Below are 25,061 nucleotides of genomic sequence, written 5' to 3'. Positions count from 1 at the left end.
GTTCGGGGAGGCTGGTACGGGAATTGAACCTGCGCTGCTGGCCTGCTTTAAAAGCCAGCTATTTAGCCCTGTGCTAAACCAGCCCCGTGGAGCCTCAGCAAATGGCCGTTGTTCTGCTGCTTTCAGGAATCCATGGCCATCCCTTCTCTATCGAATCTCTTCCAACCATTCGAAATATCTGTGATGCATAATCAATGACTACTAAAGCCAGGTTGTAGTACAACTGAAGGCTTTAATAAGCTAGATGATTCCCCCAGCAGCTCAGGTACAGAAAGGAAGCTGCTGGGGCAGCACGGGCTCTTATACCCCGCCTTGCAGGGCGGAGCTAACATACAGGGTCAACCAATAGAAAACATACATTATCCACCAATGGTGTTCAAGCATTACTAGGTATCGTAATACCTCTACACAGAATACCACAATCTGCACTAAATATTCTGGCCTCCGAAAATCCCTGATTCTACTGACTTTGCCATTCTTTAGGTGCCTAGGTCCCAGGCTTTAGAATCCCTTCCCAAATCTCCCTCCTCAGAGAGACTCCTTAAAATGTAGGCTTTTGGCCATTTGGCCTAATATCTTCTTAGGTGGCTCAGTGTCAAATTTCAGTTATAAACTTAGAACATAGAACATAGAACGATACAGCGCAGTACAGGCCCTTCGGCCCTCGATGTTGCACCGACATGGAAAAAATCTAAAGGCCATCTAACCTACACTATGCCCTTATCATCCATATGCTTATCCAATAAATTTTTAAATGCCCTCAATGTTGGCATGTTCACTACTGTTGCAGGTAGGGCATTCCACGGCCTCACCACTCTTTGCGTAAAAAACCCACCTCTGACCTCTGTCCTATATCTATTACCCTTCAATTTAAGGCTATGTCCCCTGGTGCTACCCACCTCCATCCGCGGGAGAAGGCTCTCGCTGTCCACCCTATCTAACCCTCTGATCATTTTGTATGCCTCTATTAAGTCACCTCTTAACCTTCTTCTCTCTAACGAAAACAACCTCAAGTCCATCAGCCTTTCCTCATAAGATTTTCCCTCCATACCAGGCAACATCCTGGTAAATCTCCTCTGCACCCGTTCCAAAGCTTCCACGTCCTTCCTATAATGAGGCGACCAGAACTGTACGCAATACTCCAAATGCGGCCGTACTAGAGTTTTGTACAACTGCAACATGACCTCATGGCTCCGGAACTCAATCCCTCTACCAATAGAGGCCAACACACCATAGGCCTTCTTCACAACCCTATCAACCTGGGTGGCAACTTTCAGGGATCTATGTACATGGACACCGAGATCCCTCTGCTCATCCACACTACCAAGAATTTTACCATTAGCCAAATATTCCGCATTTCTGTTATTCTTTCCAAAGTGAATCACCTCACACTTCTCCACATTAAACTCCATTTGCCACCTCTCAGCCCAGCTCTGCAGCCTATCTATGTCCCTCTGTAACCTGCAACATCCTTCCGCACTGTCTACAACTCCACCGACTTTAGTGTCGTCTGCAAATTTACTCACCCATCCTTCTGCGCCCTCCTCTAGGTCATTTATAAAAATGACAAACAGCAACGGCCCCAGAACAGATCCTTGTGGTACGCCACTCTTAACTGAACTCCATTCTGAACATTTCCCATCAACTACCACTCTCTGTCTTCTTTCAACTAGCCAATTTCTGATCCACATCTCTAAATCACCCTCAATCCCCAGCCTCCGTATTTTCTGCAATAGACGACCGTGGGGAACCTTATCAAACGCTTTACTGAAATCCATATACACCACATCAACTGCTCTACCCTCGTCTACCTGTTCAGTCACCTTTTCAAAGAACTCGATAAGGTTTGTGAGGCATGACCTACCCTTCACAAAACCATGCTGACTGTCCCTAATCATATTATTCCTATCTAGATGATTATAAATCGTATCTTTTATAATCCTCTCCAAGACTTTACCCACCACAGACGTTAGGCTCACCGGCCTATAGTTACCGGGGTTATCTCTACTCCCCTTCTTGAACAAAGGGACCACATTTGCTATCCTCCAGTCCTCTGGCACTATTCCTGTAGCCAATGATGACCTAAAAATCAAAGTCAAAGGCTCAGCAATCTCTTCCCTGGCTTCCCAGAGAATCCTAGGATAAATCCCATCCGGCCCCGGGGACTTATCTATTTTCACCTTGTCCAGAATTGCCAACACTTCTTCCCTCCGCACCTCAATGCCATCTATTCTAATAGTCTGGGTCTCAGCATTCTCCTCCACAATATTATCTTTTTCTTGAGTGAATACTGACGAAAAGTATTCATTTAGTATCTCGCTTATCTCCTCAGCCTCCACACACAACTTCCCACCACTGTCCTTGACTGGCCCTACTCTTACCCTAGTCATTCTTTTATTCCTGACATACCTATAGAAAGCTTTTGGGTTTTCCTTGATCCTACCTGCCAAAGACTTCTCATGTCCCCTCCTTGCTCGTCTCAGCTCTCTCTTTAGATCCTTCCTCGCTTCCTTGTAAATATCAAGCGCCCCAACTGAAACTTCGCGCCTCATCTTTACATAGGCCTCCTTCTTCCTCTTAACAAGAGATTCCACTTCTTTGGAACTTTTTATTACATTAAAGCTGTTGATTAGGTTGTAGATTGAGTCATGAAGTATTCGGTCATGGAGCTTGCCGTCACAAGGGGCTGGTTTAGCACAGTGGGCTAAACAGTTGACTTGAAATGCAGAACAAGGCCCGCGGTGCGGGTTCAATTCCCGTACCAGCCTCCCTGAACAAATGCCAGAACATGGCGACTCGGGGCTTTTCACAGAAACTTCATTGAAGCCTACTTGTGACAATAAGCGATTAATATTATTATAATAACCTGTGAATTTATAGAAAGAGGCCCAAGCAGTAAACGTGTGTGAAATGCAAACACATTTCGTGCAAGGCTTTTTCCAGAAGTGCATTTACTGAAGTTCAGTATTTTACAAATTCAGGCCATCTGTTTTTAGAACTATTTGTTATTGGTTACAAAAGCTGTATTGTAAGAGCCAGAGTGGTTGCATTTTGTTAACAGAGTCTTGACATTCATGTTAATTTACTCCGCACAATGAATACAAATTGTTCCTCTACAGCAAAAAGCACATCTCCTACTTTTTAAAAAAGGATCTCCACCCAGATTACAGTTTAAGTTCCAAGAAACCAAGTTTTATTGCTCACTATATTTATTTACTTTCAAAGTTATTAATGTCAGTTGTTTTTCAAAGCGACAAGTGAGATTACAGTAAAATTATAAATTTAAATATTGAAAAAGATGATCGCAATCAGATTTGCAACACTATGGGAAAAGTGCGATTTTGACACCTAAAAAATGGTATTCGCAAATATTACGGCACATCTAACATTACCCTGGACAACTCCATTTTATACCGCGTTTTAAATTTCATTAATACTATTTTATTAATACTATTGAGTAATATTATATCAATTGCAAATTTGAATATAACTACCAAGGGTACTGGGTCATTATGCCACAATTAAGACTTCACCTCGAGAGAATAGTCAAGAAAGTGAAATTGAGGCCAAGATCAGATCAGCCATGATCTTACTGAATGGGGGGGGGAACAGACAGGAGACACCATTTGGCCTACGCCTGCTCCCATCGCTTGGCCCCTTTGGTGTCCATAAGAAGCAAATCAGACAGCAATTTCCAGTTTTCCACAAGCAGTGGTTTTCCATTTTGCCCTGTCCTTCACACAAGCTTTGTACACTGTTGAACCTTTTGTGAGGCAACAATCAAATACATATGCAAGTACCTAATTTCAAGCCCTTCCCACAAGATACAGGGGGAAAAAAGTTTAGACTAGCCCATTCAGTTGCAAGTAAAATTTTTATGGTGTGCCAAATCTTTGCTAGCTACTTTTACAAGTGTGAGTTTAAATACTTATCGTTGGGATAAATATCGGTACTCTAAACCCTTCCCCTCATTATTTAGCTTTCGCATGTGACTTTATACCAAATTCTATTTTAGCAAGCCAGGAAATGCGAGGCTCATTTCATCCGATTGGTTGCAGGCACACATGTTGCCACCTCCCAGGTCCCCGAGACAGAGTGCTGCCCTATTTCGGTTTCCATCACAAGTTGCAATGCTGGTCCCTTTACAAAACAGCATATTCTTCAACCGAATATGGCAGGGGAACATAGAGAAAGAAAAATCGGCTGTGCTGAAGAATAGTAAAAGTTGCAGTCTTCCGGCAAGCGCCAAAAACCTGACACTAAATAGGACGGACGGACGCACACACACACACACTCTACACAAAGTAGGTTCATCTAAACCTCTGAACCATCTCGCCTCACCAAGTTGGAGGTGGTCTTTGCTGCTTCTCACTTTCTGGCAAACTCCATTCATAAACAAACTTCAATCACCGGAGGGTTGGGATTAACAGGAGCCTCTTCGCCAGTGAACAATCCCAGGGTCTCCAACTTCCAAACAGCGCAGCTGCCTAAAGTTAGGTTGTCTTTTTAAATAAATACCATTTTAAATTTCATGCATGATACTTATGCTGCAGATATTTGACAAAAATTGGACACCATTTCTAGGTTGTGGCTGTGCTGCTGCCTTGAGCAGACAGAGTGGAATTCTCCAGCCTCAGCCACGTGTTGCTCGGCAATGGGAGGTGGCCCACCATTCACTGGCGGAGGAATTCGCTGCTCCTGCCGCTGTCAATGGGAATTCTCATTGAAGCCACCCCACACCGCCGGGAAACTCACAGGAAAGCGTGGGCTGCCGGCGGAACCAAGGCATCCCGCTGTCAGTGGCCGGCCAGAGAATTCCGGCCATTATCTTCTCTTAGAATGTGTGCTTCGTCCAGGTCGGTATACAAAATCTGTTTACCACTCCTTATTGCTGCTACATGCTGCACGATTGGTTTTATTGAACTATCCTCCAATATCCCTAGATCCCACTTCCACGTCGAGTTAATGGACACTCCCAGCCGAATACATATCCCTAGTTTCAGTACCTATCACTTGTCCACATGAAATGCAATTGGAGGGCAGCACGGTGGCGCAGTGGGTTAGCCCTGCTGCCTCATGGTGCCGAGGTCCGGTTCGATCCCGGCTCTGGGTCACTGTCCATGTGGAGTTTGCACATTCTCCCCCGTGCCCCCACAAACCAAAATGTGCAGACTAGGTGGATTGGCCACGCTAAATTGCCCTTTATTGGAAAAAAAAAGTGAATTGGGTACTCAAATTTATTTTTAAATTAAACAAATAACACATTTAGATTTTCACGTCCTCACAAGAAAACCAAATGTTTTATTTTTTTTTTAAATTTAGATTACCCAATTATTTTTTCCAATTAAGGGGCAATTTAGCATGGCCAATCCACCTACTCTGCACATTTTTGGGTTGTGGGGGCGAAACCCACGCAGACACGGGGAGAATGTGCAAACTCCACACGGGCAGTGACCCAGAGCCGGGATCGAACCTGGGACCTCAGCGCCGTGAGGCGGTTGTGCTAACCACTAGGCCACCGTGCTGCCCTACCAAATGTTTTATTAACTGACTTCCACACTGAAAATGTACCAGGCAAAAACCTTGATACTTTGTACTTTTTATACTTTGTAAACCTAACAACTGGTTTTGGAGTTCTTTCAATGGGACTGTTCTATAACAGACCAGGTTTCGAATTTAGATGTGAAGGCCTAGATTATCCTCAATCCTGGTGAATGCTCAATTTTCTCCAGATATCAAGAAGAGAGCATGGGAAACACGATTATTACATCTCCATCTTGTTTATTTCCCCATAGGATTTCCAAGATGCCAACAAGTCCTATTTCCTCCTCCAGCACGTCGGTGATTTGGAAACCTCTTGGAAGCTGATCTCCGATGAAGATTTTCCAGCCAAGAAATACGTGGCTGGGAACCAGAAAATCCCTCCCCACATCTAGAATACGGTGTACAATATTAGTCTTCTTATTTAAGGAAAAATACAAAGGCATTGGAAGCAGTTCAGAGAAGAAGGTTTACTAAATTAATACCAGCAATGGTCTGATTTTCTTAGGAGGAAAGGCTAATCTTTTATCTACTAGAGTTTAGAAGAGCAATAGCTGACTTGATTATAAACACATGAGGAGTCGTGACAGGGTGGATGGGAAGAGAATGTTTTCGCTTGTGGGAGAATCTAGAATTCCATTTAGGACAGAGATGAGAAGAAATCTTCTCGGAGGGTCGTGAGTCTTTGGAAACCTTCCTCAAAAAGGCAGTAGAAGCGGAGCCCTTGAATATTTTCAAGGCAGTGTTAGAGATTAACAAGGTCATCAGACACATGAGATCGAGGTTACAGTCAGATCAGCCATGGTCTAATTGAATGACAGAAGGCTCGAGAGGCCAAGTGTCCTACTCCAAATTCGTATGTACATTTGTAGCATTGAAAGTTCAGAGATAATTGCACCAGAATGTACTGGAAAATGCAATCCCCAACAGCACAAGAGGCCATTTGGCCCATCAAGTCCATGCCCACTCTCTGGAGAGCAACGCAATCAGTCCGATTCCCCTCATTTAATTTAATATTCTTTATTGTCACAAGTAATGAAATGAAAATGAAAATCGCTTATTGTCACGAGTAGGTTTCAAATGAAGTTACTGTGAAAAGCCCCTAGTCGCCACATTCCGGCTGCTTACATTAACACTGCAATGAAGTTGCTGTGAAAAGCCCCTAGTCGCCACATTCCGGCTGCTTACATTAACACTGCAATGAAGTTGCTGTGAAAAGCCGCTAGTCACCACATTCCGACGCCTGTTCGGGTACACGGAGAGAGAATTCAGAATGGCCAAATTACCCAACAGCACATCTTTCGGGACTTGTGGGCGGAAACCTGAGCACCTGGAGTAAACCCACGCAGACACGGGGAGAACGTGCAGACTCCACACAGACAGTGACCCAAACCAGAAATCGAACCTGTGACGCTGGCGCTGTGAAGCAACAGTGCTAACCACTGTGCCATCATGTCTTCCCAGTAACTGGAGCCTTAAAAGGTTCTGCATAAACTAGCACTTTTAAGTACAAAAACAGCAAAAGTTATGAAGAGCAAGAACCCACAAGTTTAATGTCCTGTATTTCAATATCTAAATCATTTCTTTCAAAATAAAGGCGGGGGTTGAAGGACTGAACTGAGGAACATCACCGTCAACATCCTCCAGTCTGAAAGATAACCATTTAGCACAACTCGCCGTTTTCAGTTCCAAGCCAATTTCTTCTATCCAAGCTAACACTGTTACTGCTGTGACACAAACCTCCATTTTATGTGGTACTTTGCCAAAGGTTTTCTTAAAAATCCATATAGACAAACACCCAATGCATTCCCTTGAACAACCTTGGTTACTTGATCAAAAAAATGTAATTAGATTAGTCAAGCATGATCTGCTTTTACAAATCAGTACTGGGTCTCATTAATTAACAAAATATTCTCAAAGTATCTGTTGATTATTTTCCCAGGATTCCTTAACCATCGCTGATGTTAAACTGGCCAGCCTGTGGTTACTATCCTTGCACCTTTTATTGAACGAGGGTCAATCTTCAATCCTCTTACATTTCCCTCTTAACTAAGGAAGACTAGACGATTATTTCACTACTTGTTTTAGCAACCTGGGGTGCAAGCCTCTGGACCAGGTGACTTATCCATCCTTAAGTACAGCCAGTCTTTCCAATACTTCCTTCATATCAATTTTTTACCCCATCCATTAACACCACCATTTCCCCTTCTATCAATATTTTGTCAGCATCAAAAATTATTGATTTTAGTATTCTAGCCTTGCTCTGTGCCTCCAAGCATAGATCATGCTCTTTGATCCCAATAGGCTTCCCACTCACTATTTATATGCAAGATGATTTTTGGATTACCTTTATCTATACTATATATTCATTTTTTCCAATTAAGGGGCAATTTAGCATGGCCAATCCACCTACCCTGCACATCTTTGGGTTGCGAGGGCGAAACCCACACAAACACGGGGAGAATGTGCAAACTCTACACGGGCAGTGACCCACAGCCGGGATCGAACCTGGGACCTCAGCGCCTTGAGGCAGCAATAATTTGACCTGGTTCTTGCTTGAATAATTCATCTGACACGAATCATGTACCTTTTGGAGAATCTCCATCTATATCATCCCAAGGAGCCTTGGCACGAGTTTCCCCGTCCTCCTTGTTAGAATGTACCTAGCCTGTACCTGAACCATCTCCTCCCTAAAGATCACCCATTGTTCCATCAATCTTGGGTTCCATTTTACCCTGGATTGATCCCCACTCATCCCATTGAAATTAGCCCTCTTTCAATTAGGAAGTTCTACTTTTGATCACTCCTTGCTATTCATCATTGCTAATCTAAACCTTACAATACAATCAATTCAACAATCAATTCACCACTTGTACCAAAGTGTTCCCTAACAGATACTTGGCCCACCTAAATTCCCTGTACCATATCCAGTAATTATCTGAAAATCACTTATTGTCACATGTAGGCTTCAAATGAAGCTAGTGAAAAGCCCCTAGTCGCCACATTCTGGCACCTGTTCAGGGAGGCTGGTACGGGAATTTGAACGGTGCTGCTGGCCTGCCTGGGTCTGCTTTCAAAGCCAGCGATTTAGCCCTGTGCTAAATCAACCCTTTCCTATCTCCTTCCTAGTTAGAGTTAGGCCCAGAACTCTGATCAAGGACATTCTCAAGCACATTTCAGAAATTTCTCCAACTACACAAAATTGTGCTAATTAAAGTCTACAATATCACTGCTCTATAGCTCTTGCACATTTGCTCCTTGATGTCTAACTATTTAGAGGATTATAGAATATCCCCAGTAGTAATTATACCCTTACAGCTTCTCAGCTCTAACCAAATGGATTCAGTCTTTGCCTCCAAGGGACTCCTTATTGTTGAACGCTACATCTTCCCGAATGAATACTGCTACCCCACCTCCTTTTCATCGCATTTTGCCCAGGGCGTGTGGTTTAGCTCACTTGGCTAGCCAGTTGGTTCGTGATGCAGAGCAAAATGGGTTCAATTCCCATACCAGCTGAGGTTATTCATGAAGGTCTGCCTTCTCAACCTTGCCCCTCACCAGAGTTGTGGCGATCCTCAGGTTAAATCACCACCAGTCAGCTCTGCCCCACAAAAGGGGAAAGCAGTCTATGGTCATCTGGGACTATGGCGACTTTACCTTTACCCAAGGCGGCAGGGTTTAGCGTTGCTGCCTCTTTGGGTGACTGTCACGTTCTCCCCCTGCCCGTGTGGGTTTCTTCCGAGTGGTCTGGTTTCCTCCCACAGTTCAAGGACGTGCTGGTTAGGTGAATGTGCAAGAACTATGCTAAATGCGGGCATGGATGCACGGGGTTACAGGGATAGGATAGGGTAAGTGGACTTGCGCAGAGTGCACTTTCAGAAAGGTGGTGCAGGCTCAATGGGTCGAATGGCTTCCTTCTGCACTGTAGGGATTCTATGGACTATTAGACACTCCCAGCTAACCAATTTCAAGCCACAATTCTCCCAATTTTTTTTTTGGGACGAGTTCGGCGAGGTGTTTCCCGTCGGTCTTTTGGGCGACGTCAGATCCGTATTCATGCGGACTCATTTTCGGGGGCTTGGGGGACGTTTCGCACGGGTCAAGCACACACTAAATTCTTTTTCATTTTACAAACTTGAGTACCAATTATTTTTTTCCAATTGAGGGGCAATTTATTGTGGCCAATCCACCTACCCTGCACAGCTTTGAGTTGTGAAGGGGAAACCTACGCTGACACGGAGAGAATGTGCAAACTCCACACGGACAGTGACTCAGGGCTGGGATTCGAACCCGGGTCCTCAAGAGCCATAGGCAGCAGTGCAAACCACTGTGCCTCGTGCCACCCTTCTAAATTCTTTTCAGCAGTGGGAAACTAAAGTCGCATGCCAGACTGGCTCTTTGGGGCCCCATTTTGAAAGTATGCGATCTCCAATTGAGCTAGAGGGTCTATTCCACCCCCCTTCCAATTGAGCTCGAGGGCCCCGGGCCCCCCTCCCCTCCTAAGTGAGCACATCTCAACTTCATAGCCCCCTTTCATGGGCATGATCCTCCTCAGGCTCAGACCCTCAGACCACCAGCCACCTGACCGTACCAGAGATAGTGCCAGGGCACTGGCCTGCCCATCAGGGGGACCCCTGGAGTGGCCATGACGTCTGGTCTCCGCCCAAGGCCAGTGCTGGTCTCCGCCCAAGGCCAGTGCTGGTCTCCGCCCAAGGCCAGTGCTGGTCTCCGCCCAAGGCCAGTGCTGGTCTCCGCCCAAGGCCAGTGCTGGTCTCCGCCCAAGGCCAGTGCTGGTCTCCGCCCAAGGCCAGTGCTGGTCTCCGCCCAAGGCCAGTGCTGGTCTCCGCCCAAGGCCAGTGCTGGTCTCCGCCCAAGGCCAGTGCTGGTCTCCGCCCAAGGCCAGTGCTGGTCTCCGCCCGGGTAAAGCTTCACTGATGCCTATGGCCTAAAACAGTCAGTGCATATTTAACAAGCAGTTATATTATCTGGATTATGCCCAGTGAGGGAGTGATTCAGATGCCGGCAGGTGCGGAGTGAAGACTGTTTTGGGCCTCTTTCAGAATGCTTCTGGTGCAATGGGATCGGTGCCAGTGGTAAAAATTGCACCCTATTTTACTGTTACTGCCATATCATATTCCACATTGCTATTTGCACTTATAGCTCACCAACCATATTCACCACAATGAGACTTTTGATACACGCATTGATCTGCTCCGGTCTAATACAACACTGTTTTCTCCTCTAACATTATCCAATGCTCACTCCTTTATACAACAGGTATATTCTCTCTACTTTAGATACTGGTGCCCATCCCAAGCCCCTACCAATTTTCTTTAAACTCCTTCCCAATCACACTTCATGAAAATCTTGTTGTGAAGACACGAGTCCCCGTCCTGTAGGTGCAAAAGACATATACTCTTCCCCAATATTAAATCTTACATTCACTCCAATGGAAGCCACCTATATAAACCGCTCATACTGTAATTACATCCACCCACTGATGGCTCACAGCAATCCCTCCACTGCCATAAGGATGTACGTGATTGTATTATTACCTTCCAAACCCATTCCCATGGATTTTCCAGAGCCCAGTGTTTAAATCCATGTATCAGGTTACTACAATATCACCTCTTCCCCAACGTGTTCCACTGCTGCAAGATCAACCATCCAGCATTGGGTGGATGAGCAGAAATTTCCTCCAAACATTGGGAAGACTGAAGCTATAGGTGTCTGCTCCAAACTCTTTGTTCCCCATCTCCCAACTCCATCCCATTCCCTCGGAATGGCTAGTAGTTCCAAACCTTGGTGTCAGATTTGACCCCAAGAAGAGTTTCTGACCTCCTGCTCATCACACCTATCCCCATCACCGTAACATTGCCAGGCATCTCAGCTCATCGGCTGTGGAAGCCCGCGTTCATACTCAGGACTTCACTATTCCAACATCCAACCTGGCAGGTCTCCCTTATTCTACGCTGGTGGTGGAGGAGGAAGAGAATGGCGTACTTTGTCCTGGAATGCGTTAAGCTAGTGTCGATGGAGCTGCACTCATCCAGGCAAGTGAAGCGTATTCCATCACACTCCTGACTTATGCCTTGTAGATGGTGGACAGGCTTTGGAGAATCAGGAGGAGAGTTACTCGCCACAGGATTCATAGCCTCTGGCCTGCTCTTGTAGCCACACTATTTATGTGGTTGGTCCAGTTAAGTTTTGGGCCAATAGTAACCCCAGAACATTGAGGGGTGATTCAGCAATTGTCATGCCATTGGATGTCAAGGGGTGATGATTAGATTCTCTTATTTTAGATGGTTATGGCCTGACATCTATATGATGCAAATGTTACTTATTACGTCTCAGCACCAGTCTGAATGGTGTCCATGTCTTGCTGTGAGCGAGATTAGACTCTTCAGGATTAGAATTGTCGAATGGTGCTGAATGTTATGCAAATCATCAGTGAACATCCCCACTTCTAACATTACAATGTGAAGGCAGGTCATTGATGAAACAGATAAGATGGTTGGATCTAAGGAACTTCTGCAGTGATGTCCTACAGCAGAGATGATTGACCTCCAACAATTATCACACTTTGTGTTGAAGTCGGACTCAATCAGTGGAGAGATTTGCCTGTGATTTCCATTTACTTCACTTTTACTAGGGCTTCCTTGATATCACATTGGCATCAAGGCAACATGTAATCAAAGAGAATCACATCCTCATCACAGGTTCAGCTCTTTTGTCTGTGTTTTCCTTCACCATTGGTTTCAATTCTCTGTCGCCTGTATGTATATTTAGACCTGCCCACATACATAAGGAAGCTTTTCTGAGGTAAACATCATTTAACAAACAGTGATTAATGTCCCCACATCATTTTAACATATTCTACACTTGTACCTTTATTTGATCCACAATCCTGGATTATTTCCTCTGCAATTATCTTTGTATTTATGGCCTTGAGATAGAGCAAAGACCCCAACACAGATCCCTGCAGGGAACTAGCGGTAACTGGTTAGAAAACAGATCCAAATATGAACAACTTTCTGCCTAAAGGCCTTCAGCCAATTCTTATTCCACTGCAGTAAATTCTTTCCAATTCCACAAGATTTTATCTTAGAGTAGTTACTTGGAAGAGTACTTTATCAAAGGCTTCATGAAAGTCGAGGCCAAAATGGCAACTAGATTGCCCTGACCCACTAATTTGCCATTTCCAGGAAAAAAAATTCTAACTTATAATACTTCCTTTTCCAGATGCCAATTCGGCATGCAGGGCATCTCATTGAGAAAATGCTCAAAGAAAAGTTAGCCATTCCTGAAGCAATAGTTATCTGGCTCTGTATCTATAGCAACATCCTGCTGTTCCAAGATACAAGTCCCGACTCCAACGAGTTCTTAAAGATACATGGTTCACAAAAGAAGCGGTGCATGCACGTTAAAGGGATTATTGTGTGCATCCCTCGGCCAACACTCCCAATCTATTTTAACATTCCTTATTCTGTCCAAGATAGCATTTGCGATGATTTTATTTACAATTTTCCAGTTAACAACACAACCTGCATTAGTCTTTATTATTTTTTTGTTATAAAATTTAGATTACCCAACATTTTTTCCCAATTAATCGGGCAATTTAGCATGGCAAATTCACCTACCCTGCATATCTTTGAGTTGTGGGCGCGAAACCCACGCAAACACAGGAAGAATGTGCAAACTAAACACGGACTTTAGTTTTATTCTTGAAGACAAGGTACTTATTTAATACTTTCCATTTGGATCCCTTAAAAATCTGTCCTTGGGAATCTTTCAATCTTTTCAAAGCAGTATTTATGTCTTTTTACTCTCGATGAATGATTTTCTTATTGCTGCTACAATTATCCACGATCCTTTTCTAATAACCGCTTAGCTGACATAGCTTTATAGCTTCCCCATGTTCCTGGAAACTATCTGCTTTCAATTTATACATATTTCCAAAAAATCATACTTGCCTTTTAGGATATGACCAGCCACCTCGGCCTATTATTGCCAAATGTATTTCTTTTAGGGACACACTTGTCTTCTGTACGTTTGAATTTGCTCTTTTAAAAACATGCCATTTACACTCGGATGTCGTCTCCCATCCATCAGGGTTAAATCAATTGAAACACTTCAACTATTCTGCCATCTTACTGAACTTGGCCCTTTTAAAATCCAGAGACACTGATTTTCAGTTACATTAGCCAACCGAAACGTTACAAGTATTAGGGTTTGAAACAAACAGAAAATGCTGGACAATCTCAGCAGTTCTGACAGCACAGAATCCCTACAGTGCGGAAGGAGGCCATTAAGGCCATTAAGCCCATTGAGTCCGAAAGAGCTCTCCACCTAACCCGAGAGGTAATTTAGCACAGCCAATCCACCTAACCGGTGTATCTTTTACACTGTGGAAGGAAACCCACGCAGGCACGGGGAAAATGTGCAAACTCCACCCAAAGTTGGAATCGAACCCAGGCCCCGGCGCTGTGGTGCAGCAGTGCTAACCACTGTGCTGCCCCTCTGTGGACCTTCCATGCTGCATCTGCGGAGCGAGACTGGATTTGATTTATAGTCACATGTATTAGTATACAGTGAAAAGTATTGTTTCTTGCATGCTGTACAAACAATGCATACTGTACATAGGGAAGGAAGGAGAGACTGCAGAATATAATGTTACAGTTATAGCAAGGTGTAGAGAAAAGTGTAGGTGTAGAGAATGGAGCCAATGCTGCGAGTCTGGATGACTCATTGTCAAAGCATTAGGATTTCTCTAGGTGATTTCCTACACGCACGTTTGATACAGAGTTAGGCTGGCTATTAAAAACTAAATTTGATTAAACAATTAGTCTGATTTCCTCCTGAAACAGTCATTTCAACAAACTTTTAGCTGCATGGACCACATCACATTATGCTACTGAATTATGAAAGTGGAATTCTGAAACCGATCACTTGATTCAGAATTTAGTAATTTGATTACATACTAACTCCTCACTTTCAGGTGCCTGGCCTGGAAGTCAAGGCAAACACACAGATTCAAAATATTAGTAGATTACATATCCCAAGTGATAAATGTTTAGATAATCTGTTAAGCAGAATAGTACTACAATTACACTATACAAATACAATTACAAATTACAAATACACTGGAATATGACTAGTGTACAATAGATTACAATGAGATACTAAGTGGGCCAGCCTTTCACCAGTATTACTAGGCCCTCCTGTGATTGAGGCTGCATTGGACGTGCAACTCGGTTTTAAGATGCCCGAAAAGAGAAAAAGGTGGAATAAGCTTATATTTATAGCATGTCAATCAGCAAAGTAATTTTGAAATGCAGTTAATTAAAATATCCATTTTCAGAAATGGCAAGGAGATAGATGACCTAAAAACAATTTTGGTTCTGTTCTTTGTAAATACTGGGCAGAATTCTCCCCGCACCCAGCGGGTGGGAGAATCGCCGGGGCAGCGCACGTGTCCCGCCACGCCGCCCTGGAACCCGCATGCAATTCTCTCACCCCTCCCAAACCAGTGCAGCGAGAATCACGGCTGGTCGCTCGGAGAATCGTCGCTCGCCGTTTGCAAAAGGTTCCTGCACCGTGAGGGGTGGGGGCCTCCGATGGGGTCTGGTCCGCGATCAGTGCCCACCGATCGGCGGGCCAGCCTCTCAAGGGAGAACCTCCGCCGCCCCGCAAGATCCATCCGCCATTTAGGCGGCGCCGCTTTTTAAGCGGCGCCAAGGCCCAGCGCACGTAAATGACACGACGCCGCTCCTAGCCCCCTGGGGGCGGGGGAATAGGGGGCTGGGAGCGGGCTCCGACGCCGGAGTGAAGCACTCCGGTTTTCACTCTGGCGTCGGCACTTGGACTCCCGTTGGGAGAATTGCGCCCACTGCATCTCGAGCACACAAATAAGGGCAGAGAAAATGCAAGGATAGTTAAGATAAAGAAATTGATGCAACAGTTTCAAGTTTTTGGAAAAACATCCATATTTTGTAAATTGGAAGGGTGGAGTTTGGGGAAAAAATTGCTAATTAGCAGAGGATTTATCAAATAAGGTTGACTGGGGCAGCACCGTGGCACAATGGTCAGCATTGTCACCTACGGCGCTGAGGACCCGGGTTGGAAACCCGGCCCTGGGTCGCTGTCCGTGTGGAGTTTGCACGTTCTCCCCATGTCTGCATGGGTTTCACTCCCACAACACAGAGGATGTGCAGAGCAGGTGGAGTGCAATGCTAAATTGCCCCTGAATTGCAAAATATAATTGGGTACTCTAAAATTAAAAAAAAAAAATAAGGTTGACTGTCAAGCATGAAGGTCCTGCATTAGAGCACTCATCTTACATTCCAGCTTCCACGTTTGGAAATTCTAGCCTAAATTTTCACCCTGAAGGCAACACAGGAGAATAGAATTCACCAAATGACTTCATAAGATATATATCATGAAAGTGGAGAAGAAATCTTCGAGCAGCTGCACAAGTTGTGCAAGATATTCCTCTTCCATCTCTGTCCGAGATATGAAAGGCGAGGCTTGCACTTGCCAAATACATCCCCCAGGAGCCAAGATATCCGCAGGAACCACCCAGCTTTGCAGCATCATGGTTATTTCAATAACAGGGAGGGAGAATAAGAAATAACAGAGTAACCAGAGCTCAAAGAGGGAGGCAGACCACAGGCTCTGGATGCCAACAATGCCACACTGCCCAGAACGCAGGATGATACTTACCCAGGAAGATTCTTCCCCTCCCTTTTGAACACGGACCACTGACTCGGCAGCCCTTGCATTAAACATCACAGTCAGTGAAAGCTGGTTTAGCTCAGTGGGCTAGACAGCTGGTTCGTGATGCAGAACAAGGCCAGCAGCGTGGGTTCAATTCCCGTACCAGCTGAGAATTCTGAATTCTCCCTCTATGTACCCAAACACGAATGGGGTTTTCAGAGTAACTTCATTGCAGTGCTAATGCAAGCCTACATGCGGCAATAAAGATTATTTAAAATGACGGAAACACAGCAGCATGTTCCATTTATGTACATGATTCCACACTAGATTGAACCACAAGTGTGTGTGGGGGGTGGGGGCAGTTTAGAGTGGCATCTATACCTGCCCTCACTCTGAAGGAGGAGAGGCTCTTTATCCATTAACATTTTATTTTAAATCTATTAGCTAAGGAGCGCAATGCCCAAGCCAATCGGCTTCAACTCCCAGTCCCTCAGGATAAGCTCTCCCTTGTCCATGTCAAGAATTCATCCATACTTAAAGTGAGACGAAAACTGCATGCCAGGCAAAGGCATATTCATGCTCTAAATTAGACAAACTGCAAATGCCTTTGAAGAAAAATAGCTATTTATTTAAAAGTTCCAATATCAAATGCAGGAAACGGTTTGAATCGCTGGCAACAATCAAGTAGGAGAGATTACTGCTAAAAAAATAATTCAGCCATTTCATAGAATTTACAGTGCAGAAGGAGACCATTCGGCCCATCGAGTCTGCACCGGCTCTTGGAAAGAGCACCCTACCCAAGGTCAACACCTCCACCCTATCCCCATAACCCAATAACCCCACCCAACACTAAAGGGCAATTTTGGACACTAAGGGGAATTTATCATGGCCAATCCACCTAACCTGCACATCTTTGGACTGTGGGAGGAAACCGGAGCACCCGGAGGAAACCCAAGCAGACACGGGGAGGATGTGCAGACTCCACACAGACAGTGACCCAAGCCGGAATCGAACCTGGGATCTTGGAGCTGAGAAGCGATTGTGCTGTCCACAATGCTACCGTGCTGCCCCATGTTCCAAGTTTATTTTTTCATTTGCAGCTGTCTTCCAGCTTGTCTATGAACCTGCTGAGTCATGGGACTGCCACCTCTTCTGTAATATAAGCACGGCTTCTTTTTTGTTGTCATTGTTCTCACTGTCTTGTGAACTGGACAGTATTCTTCAAACTGCACCATCCAGGTTCTTGAAATATTGTAGTCTTGCTCATCATCCAGTGATTTATTGAAGTGTTTTCAGTCAAGGTCACAGGAATCTTGCACTGTTTTGTATTTTTTACTTTCCAGTCTTTGTGATCTGAGCAATGTTTTTCTCCTTTCTGCTCCGTGTCACTCGTCAGTCTCACAGTGGACTTCCACTCAGTCTGGGCGCTTCATCATCTTCTAAATTGTTTTTCACCCAGAATCACAAGGAGCACGAGAATGATGGCATCAAACTTTCAAGACCATGGATGTTTAATGGATGTTGGTCAAGTAGATGGTGTTCCAAATGCTCAGATACATACAATGCATTACAAATCATAGAACATTTAAAGCACAGGAGGTTGCCATTCAGCCTGTGTCAGCTCCCTATTAAGAACAATTTAACAAGTCCCATCCCATTCCATGCCTTTTCCCTGCGGCCCTGCAATCTTTTCCCCCCTTCAGGTGCTGATCAATTCCAATTTGAAAGCCATGACTGAATCTGCCTCCACCACATTCCCTCAGTAAGAAGTCTTAAAACACCAGGTTAAAGTCCAACAGGTTTGTTTCAAGTCACTAGCTTTCGGAGCACTGCTCCAAAAGTTAAGACTTCTTACTGTGCCCACCCCGGTCCAACGCTGGCATCTCCACATCATGGCCACATTTCCTCAGGCAGTGCATTTGAACTGGAAATACTCAAAGCAATAAAAACTTTTGCCAACTGTTTCAAATCAGGGCCCTCCAGTTCTCGTCTCTTCTGCCAATAGGAGCAGGCTCTCTACTTACCGTACAGACCGTCCTTCAGGATTTTCAATATCAAACCTCCTCTCAAAACTCTCTTCTCCAAAGGAGAACCTCAGGCATCTCCAATCTATCCAAACTGTGATTCTGCATCCCCAATAAACCTTATCTGCACCCTCTTGTCATTCTCTTCCCAAGTGTGGCCCAGTGCAACGGAGGCCAAACCAGTAATTTTTTTAAGTTCATCATAACGTCCTTGCTTTTGTAAACAACACTGCCATCTATGAAGCCCAATATCCATCAGCTTTTTTTTTTTTTAAATCACTCAACGTGCCCTGCCTCCTTCAATGACTCATGCACATATACCCTGGATCTCTCCATTTCTGCACCATCCCTTTTATGTCATATCATCTCAGTCTTCTTACCAAAATGTATTCAAATTTCACATGTCCATTCATTCCATCAGACTGCCTTATGTTCTCAACATTTATCTCTCCACCTCAGTTCACAATAAATACCCCAAGTTTTGGATCATATGCTAATTTTGAAATTGTGCCATCAAAAAAATTGGGGCAACAGTCCCAAGTCTCGACCTCTGTAAAACCCCACTGTACATCCATCTAACAACCATTCATCACTATTCTCTGTATCCATGTTGTGAAGGTCCCTTTTACTCCACAGTAAGCCTATTGCGTGGCACTTTAACAACCCCATTACTTTGATCAACCCTCTGTTACCTCATCAAAAACTCAAATTAAGTTCGCTGAACAGGATTTGCCTTTTAACAAATCTCTACTGGCTTTTTTTATTGAACCCATATTGCAATCATTAATTTGGTCCTGGCTTCTTTCGTTTCCAAAGGCTTTCTCACTACCAAGGTTAGCTGTGTTTGCCCTTTATTGGAAGAATGGTATAACATTTGTAATTCTCCAATCCTCTGGCACCACCCCTGTACAGGAGGAAGTGCCGCCACAATTTCAACCCTTACTTCCCTGAATGTACACCACCTGAAATTGGCCTCCCTCCAATTAACAATTTTCACTTGATTGCACTTTTTGTTTTCCACAACCAACTTAAACACTGATACCTTTTGATCACTGCCCCCGTCCCCCAAATGCTCTCCTACTGATACTTGATCCACTTCAGTACTATCTACCAGAACCAGTAATGCTTCCTTCCTTCCTTGTTGGGCCAGAAATACACTGATCAAGAAAATTCTTCTGGCACACTTCATGAACTCTTCTCTGCCCTAGGCCATTAGTCAACCAAATTGCTATGGGTCTAGAGTCACATGCAGGGTAAGGATGACAGATCTCCTTCCCTAAAAAGGACATTAGTGAACCATTTGGGTTTTACAACAATCAATGATAGATTTCACAGCTACCATTACGGAGACCAGTTTTTAAATTGAATTTAAATTCCACTAGCTGCCATGGTGGGATTAGAATCCCATTAGCCTGGGCCTCTGAATTACTAGTCCAGTGACATTATCAATACACCACCACCTCCTCCTTCATAACCCTACCTTTCCTGAGCAATTTTTATCCAGGAATAATACCCAGCCATGTCCATTGGAGCCAAGTCTCCATTATCACCATGACATCATATTCCCATGTGGCCACCTTTACCTGCAGCTCATCAACCTTATTTACTACTTGTACATTTACTACTTGTACATTTACACACATGTACTGGAGGGGGGGGTTGGGGAAAGGGGGTGGCACAGTGGTTAGCACTGCTACCTCACTGCACAGAAGATCCGGGTTCGGTCCCAGCCCACTGTCTGTGTGGATTTTTCACATTCTCCCAGTGTCTGCATGGGTCTCGCCCCCACAACCCAAAGATGTGACGGCCACTAAATTGCCCCTTAATTGGAAAAAAATGAATTGGGTACTTCTGCAGATTAAAAAAATATATATATACACACACATGTACTGGTTTGACCTCCATCTATTAATTTATTTCTTACTCATGGTGTTGACTCTCACAATCTTTTGTACACCTTGTTTCTCCTTTCTAATATTATATCCTGGTTCTCACTTTGCTGAAAAATTAGTTAAATCATTGCCAACAACACTAACAATCCCGCAATGAAATCCCACCTTCCCAGAAACCAAAAACCCACCCTTCTGCACCATTATCTCCAGCCTTGCATTAACTTATCTGCTCCATTCTCCCACTTCTATACTCACTAGCTTTTGACACCAGGAGCAATCTGGATTGCTACCTTCGAAGGTCCTGATCATTAGTGTTCTTACTAGAAGGACCTCTACTGATATTATTGGTACCAACATGAACCACAGCCTCTGTCTGTTAACCCTTTCCCCTCAGGACATTCTGCATCTACTCGGTAACTTCACCTCTTGGAAAATGCAGAGTGAAGGAGTGGAATAATCAACACAAAAGAATAGAATTAAATGGACAAAAGTTTAAAAATCACAAATTATTAGTCCTGGTTTGAAAAGGTGTTGTTCATGAAGATGAGATGCTTACAGTCAGTGCAATAAACTGACAGCTCTTTATTCAAAACCTTATCAGGCAACCATACACTGCAATCAGGTTTGTTTCTGATATGCACACTATATAAATTAATTATTGGGCTAGCATGGGACAGCAAGTCGATGAAATAATTTCCAAAAGTCATGTTTCAGATCATTAGATGGAGCAATAAATGTATTCTGAACATATGCATTCACCCTTAGTGCAAATGATCAGTAACTCGGATGTGCCTGCTTCTATGTAATCATGTTACCCCAAAAATATCTATTTCTGTTAACCTGAACACAAGTATGGTATAAGGCAAGGTGATAAACATTCTATTTCTACCTCTAGTGGGTTACATTATAATTGAAGCTAATTATTATTCCTGTGGCATGCTAACTCACACACAACACGCACGAGGGAGCAGGTTTGGAGTCTTTAGAGACTGTCTGCTAATGGAAACTGTCTTTCTTCCATGTTGGAGAAAGCTTAAATCATAACAACCCTTCTGCAGCTGATGATGAGCAACACAACAGAATTATTTTTTTTTTATTAAAAAGAAAGTCACTCTAGGTGCCCTTAACCCAGAGGCAGTTATAAATAACAGAATATTAAACTCTATTCATAATTAAAGATACGATTTTTGAAGCAAGCAGTGCAGTATTTATTAGCCAAGTGATTTATTTACTTCCAATGCGGAGCATCCAGGCCACATATTACAAGTGACAATGCATCTCATCCCACGTTTATACCAATAGCTTACTGAACAGCATCAATTTTAAATTGAAGGTGTCAAGCAAACGGATAGATTTGCAAGCTATCAAAAAGGTTTGACGTGATTAACATGCTCATTGTACCCATGGTCAATGGGAATGGGTCTTGTATAATGGAACGTTATAAAAGCATTAAGTTCCATTTGCTATCCCCAAAGTAGGAAGAGACAGCTTGCAGATATAATTGAATAATTCAAAGTATTTACTGGGTTATTCCTTAGCAAATCCCTAATATTTTTATTGTAAATACAACTGCAGAATGTATTTCACAACTGTAGTATGCATTTCACAATCAAATTTTTTCTGGCATAGACAAATGTTAGAGCAGTATTATTCCTTGCATGACAAAAACAGCCTGCAAATTCCTAATGAGCAAGGCTTTGAATTTTAAAAAACCTGGAAACTAACTAAAACCAGTAGCCACACTCATTAAAACCCATGTGTCTCCGCAACATTTAACTGATTGATCAATGACCTACCTGTACTACTTCCTTTACCAAACTTTTATCAGTGCTGACTTTGGCTCTCTGCAGTACAGTGACTCCATCTCCAATCCAGGTAATCAGAGCAAACTTGGCACGCTTGCTCATGGCGTCTCCAGTGATGATTCGATGAAACCCAAATAATATACGGTCATCTGCCAACCAGAATGGCAGTACGTTAGAAGGACACAATTTTGAACATAACCATTCATTCATTCAGCGTCAACAAGGCCTCTCTCTCTCACAGATGCCAAGTGTTTCTAGCTGATCTTTAAAATTTCAAGCATCTGCATTTTTTAAATAAGAAACAAGATTTGCTCACTAATCAATCAGTAGTAGTTTCTAACCCCGGCACACAGTGATTATTTTAATTAATGACCAAAATAACGGCAGAAGTCTTTTTAAAAAGTGAAAAGCTGTATTAAATTGAGCATGACGGGTTTAAGCTACCCCTTGGAGCATTGCAGATAGTGTAACCGTGCAACTGTGGGATGATAGGGCAGCAAGCATAACGAGCCAATCCTCAAAAGGGAAAAGAAACTGGGAGGTCGTTCTTACTCACCTACTGCTCAAAAAAAATACAATGCCACAACCTTGCTTTATCTCCCCACACCCATTTCCGGTGGGTGATACATGCACAGGAGGCAAGGGCAAATAGAAAATCCAAAATTTAAAAGAAAAAATCACAGCCAACTTCAGGACCAACAAGAGGAAGATTTACACCCTACACTTCACATTTTTTTCTAGAAGAGTGGGAATGAATCCACATTTTAATATGGTTGAAATTTTGCCCATATTAAAATAATTGTTTTTTTTCCCCAAAGTTCTCTTTTAAACAAAATGGTTCCTTCGTTTAGGTGATTGAAGTTGCCCAAGGACAACAGTTAAATCCTGATTAACGCTTGCAGTGCACTGCAGCTAAACCATTTTAGCCCGACAGCCAGCTCCATCTCCCTCCTCTCTATTAAAATCCACATTCCGGAATGGAGAGTTTGAAGACAGCTTTTTTTGATAGGCATTTTTCTTCAAATTCTTAGCTAAATATGAGGAACGATGTTTATAAAAAAACATTTCCAGAAATGGGGAACCAAAAGTAAAGCTGTGAACAATTTCCCAGTTGACTGCCACACCTTAAAAAAAAATTGGCGGCGGCGGGGGTCGGGGGGGGGGGGAGAAGAGATTTAACTACAAATATGTGCTGATATATATTTTGCCCAATGGCATAGCTGTGAATTACTGTTAAAGGGAAGGGAAAATATTGTGAAGAATTGGGATCATGTCGACTCCTTTGGTTGGACTAACATTTGGGGGGGGGGGGGGGGGGGGTCTACAGGGAATGCAAGGATCATTTCTACAGAGAATGCAATATTGCAGATGCAGTTTCAGCACAGCTTGTATGTACCCTCCTAGCGAGGTACCATCACACAACGAAGTGAGAGAGAGGAGTGCAGGGTTTAGTTTAATGTGGGAGCAGATGAGGCAGCTCATTTTTCCACTAGATAGATCCTATGCACATCAAAGAAAAAAAATCAATAAAATAAGCAGTCACAAAAGCCCCCCCACCAAATCTTACTTGTGCATTTAAGTTTAAAGTCCTCGTAATCTTTGCCTTGTGAGTCTGGAACAATAAGGTGTCCGTCGTATTTGAAAATCACCCTGGAAGGGAGAGAGACACACAATGTTGATATATACATACAGTTAGATTTTAAATAAGGACGGAGTTTGCATAATTAGAAGAAAGTGAGCGATTTGGCCTGAAACGAACCAATTGACATCGTTGTCATCGCCCCGGACGAGATTGTAGGACTCTCTGCACGCTTCTTTATCAATCTTCGTAGCCATTTGAGCGATAGGCGAATCAGCTGGCGAACTTCTGTCCAATAAATCCGAGTATCAATGGGTTCAGCGGAGAAAAAAAAACAAAATAACGTTCTGCAGCCGGCGATTTTATTTCAGGTTTGCAGCTGGCGATTTTATTTCAGGTGGGGTTGCCGGCTCCACGATATCTAGTAAGAGGTCTCAGACATGGGTTAGGAAGCTCCCGTTATGAGGCTGCACAGATAAATGAGCAGCTTTGGCGGATGCATTTCAGCCCCTTTTTACCGGCTTTGGGCGTTGGTGATGTCGTATTTCCGTCTGTCACCATCAACTCGCTTCGCCTCCTGAAGGCTGATCTAAGTGACCGCCCTACATGATTGTCTCCCCCTGTTGGAATTGGGCAGGCAGGGAGAATGCAGCTTTCCAGGTACCTCTTGTCCTTTCAGCAACTTTAAAGGCTGCAGGTCGGTGAGGATTTTTTTTGGCGTCGCACCCTCCTCTCCCACTCAAGCATTTTTCTTTGTTCTGCCTCCAAAACAACTCCGTCTTTGGGTGTGGATCCATGGATGCCAGAGAGAGTCCAAAGATGTGCAGGTTAGCTGGATTGGCCACTTTGGGACAAAGCAAAAAGGGGCACTACCTGAACATAGCAAAGATCAACAAACTTTAAAACACCAAATGAGAGTGCAATTATAGGGGTCAATAAAGCACCCCACTCCCTGCGGTGCCCACCGATGGTGTTCGTGGACACCGCATGCTCCCTTTCTAGGGACATCCAGACGTCAAGGGGCAGTCTGGTTGGATGACTCCCTCGGTTGCCCGATGCCTGGACCTATAAATGGTGCGCTTTGCCAGGAGCAGGTTCACAGGGAGGTCCTCCACCTTCCCCGCCCCTCTCTGCACCGGGCGTCCGTAGATCAGGAGCGTGGGACTGAAGTGCAAACACAACTTCAGCAAAAGATTTGACAGAAAATGAAAAAGGGGGTGCAGCCTATACACATAACATAGACGTGCTCCATAGACGGGAAGGGTGGAGTCAAAGTGACCAGCCGGTAGAACAACATGGAGGCAATTGTCATGTGAGAGTACCTTTAAGAAATGGGTGTTTATAAATGGGTGTGTATATAAATATCTGTAGTGAGAGCACCTTTAAGAAATGGATGTTCACTACTGTAGTGATGTCAGAGAGTGGGTGGAGCTGGGCTGTCTGTCAGCTTTTTACTTTTGTTTTAGGCTGTTTGCTGCAGGGTGTGTTTTAGTTTCATTTTCAG

At 43.9% G+C, this 25,061-nt stretch overlaps 1 protein-coding gene across 1 annotated transcript in view; it reads right to left on the bottom strand.

Moving 5' to 3' along the window:
• cotl1 (coactosin-like F-actin binding protein 1) overlaps positions 1-24,083 on the bottom strand; it is a 32,315-nt gene extending 8,232 nt beyond the window's left edge. The window contains exons 1-3 of the mRNA XM_038806315.1: positions 23,738-24,083; positions 23,546-23,628; positions 21,970-22,127 (exon numbers count right to left, since the gene is read on the bottom strand). Of these exons, the coding sequence (XP_038662243.1) occupies positions 21,970-22,127; positions 23,546-23,628; positions 23,738-23,814 (318 nt within the window). The 5' untranslated portion in view covers positions 23,815-24,083. The remainder of the gene's footprint in view (positions 1-21,969; positions 22,128-23,545; positions 23,629-23,737) is intronic.
• Positions 24,084-25,061: the final 978 nt, after the last annotated feature.

Source organism: Scyliorhinus canicula, chromosome 9 (genome assembly GCF_902713615.1).
Source record: "Scyliorhinus canicula chromosome 9, sScyCan1.1, whole genome shotgun sequence".
In the NCBI taxonomy this organism is placed as follows: Eukaryota; Metazoa; Chordata; class Chondrichthyes; order Carcharhiniformes; family Scyliorhinidae; genus Scyliorhinus; species Scyliorhinus canicula.
Note: the sequence above shows the minus strand (reverse complement) of the source record. Positions and strands in the feature narration are given on the sequence as shown.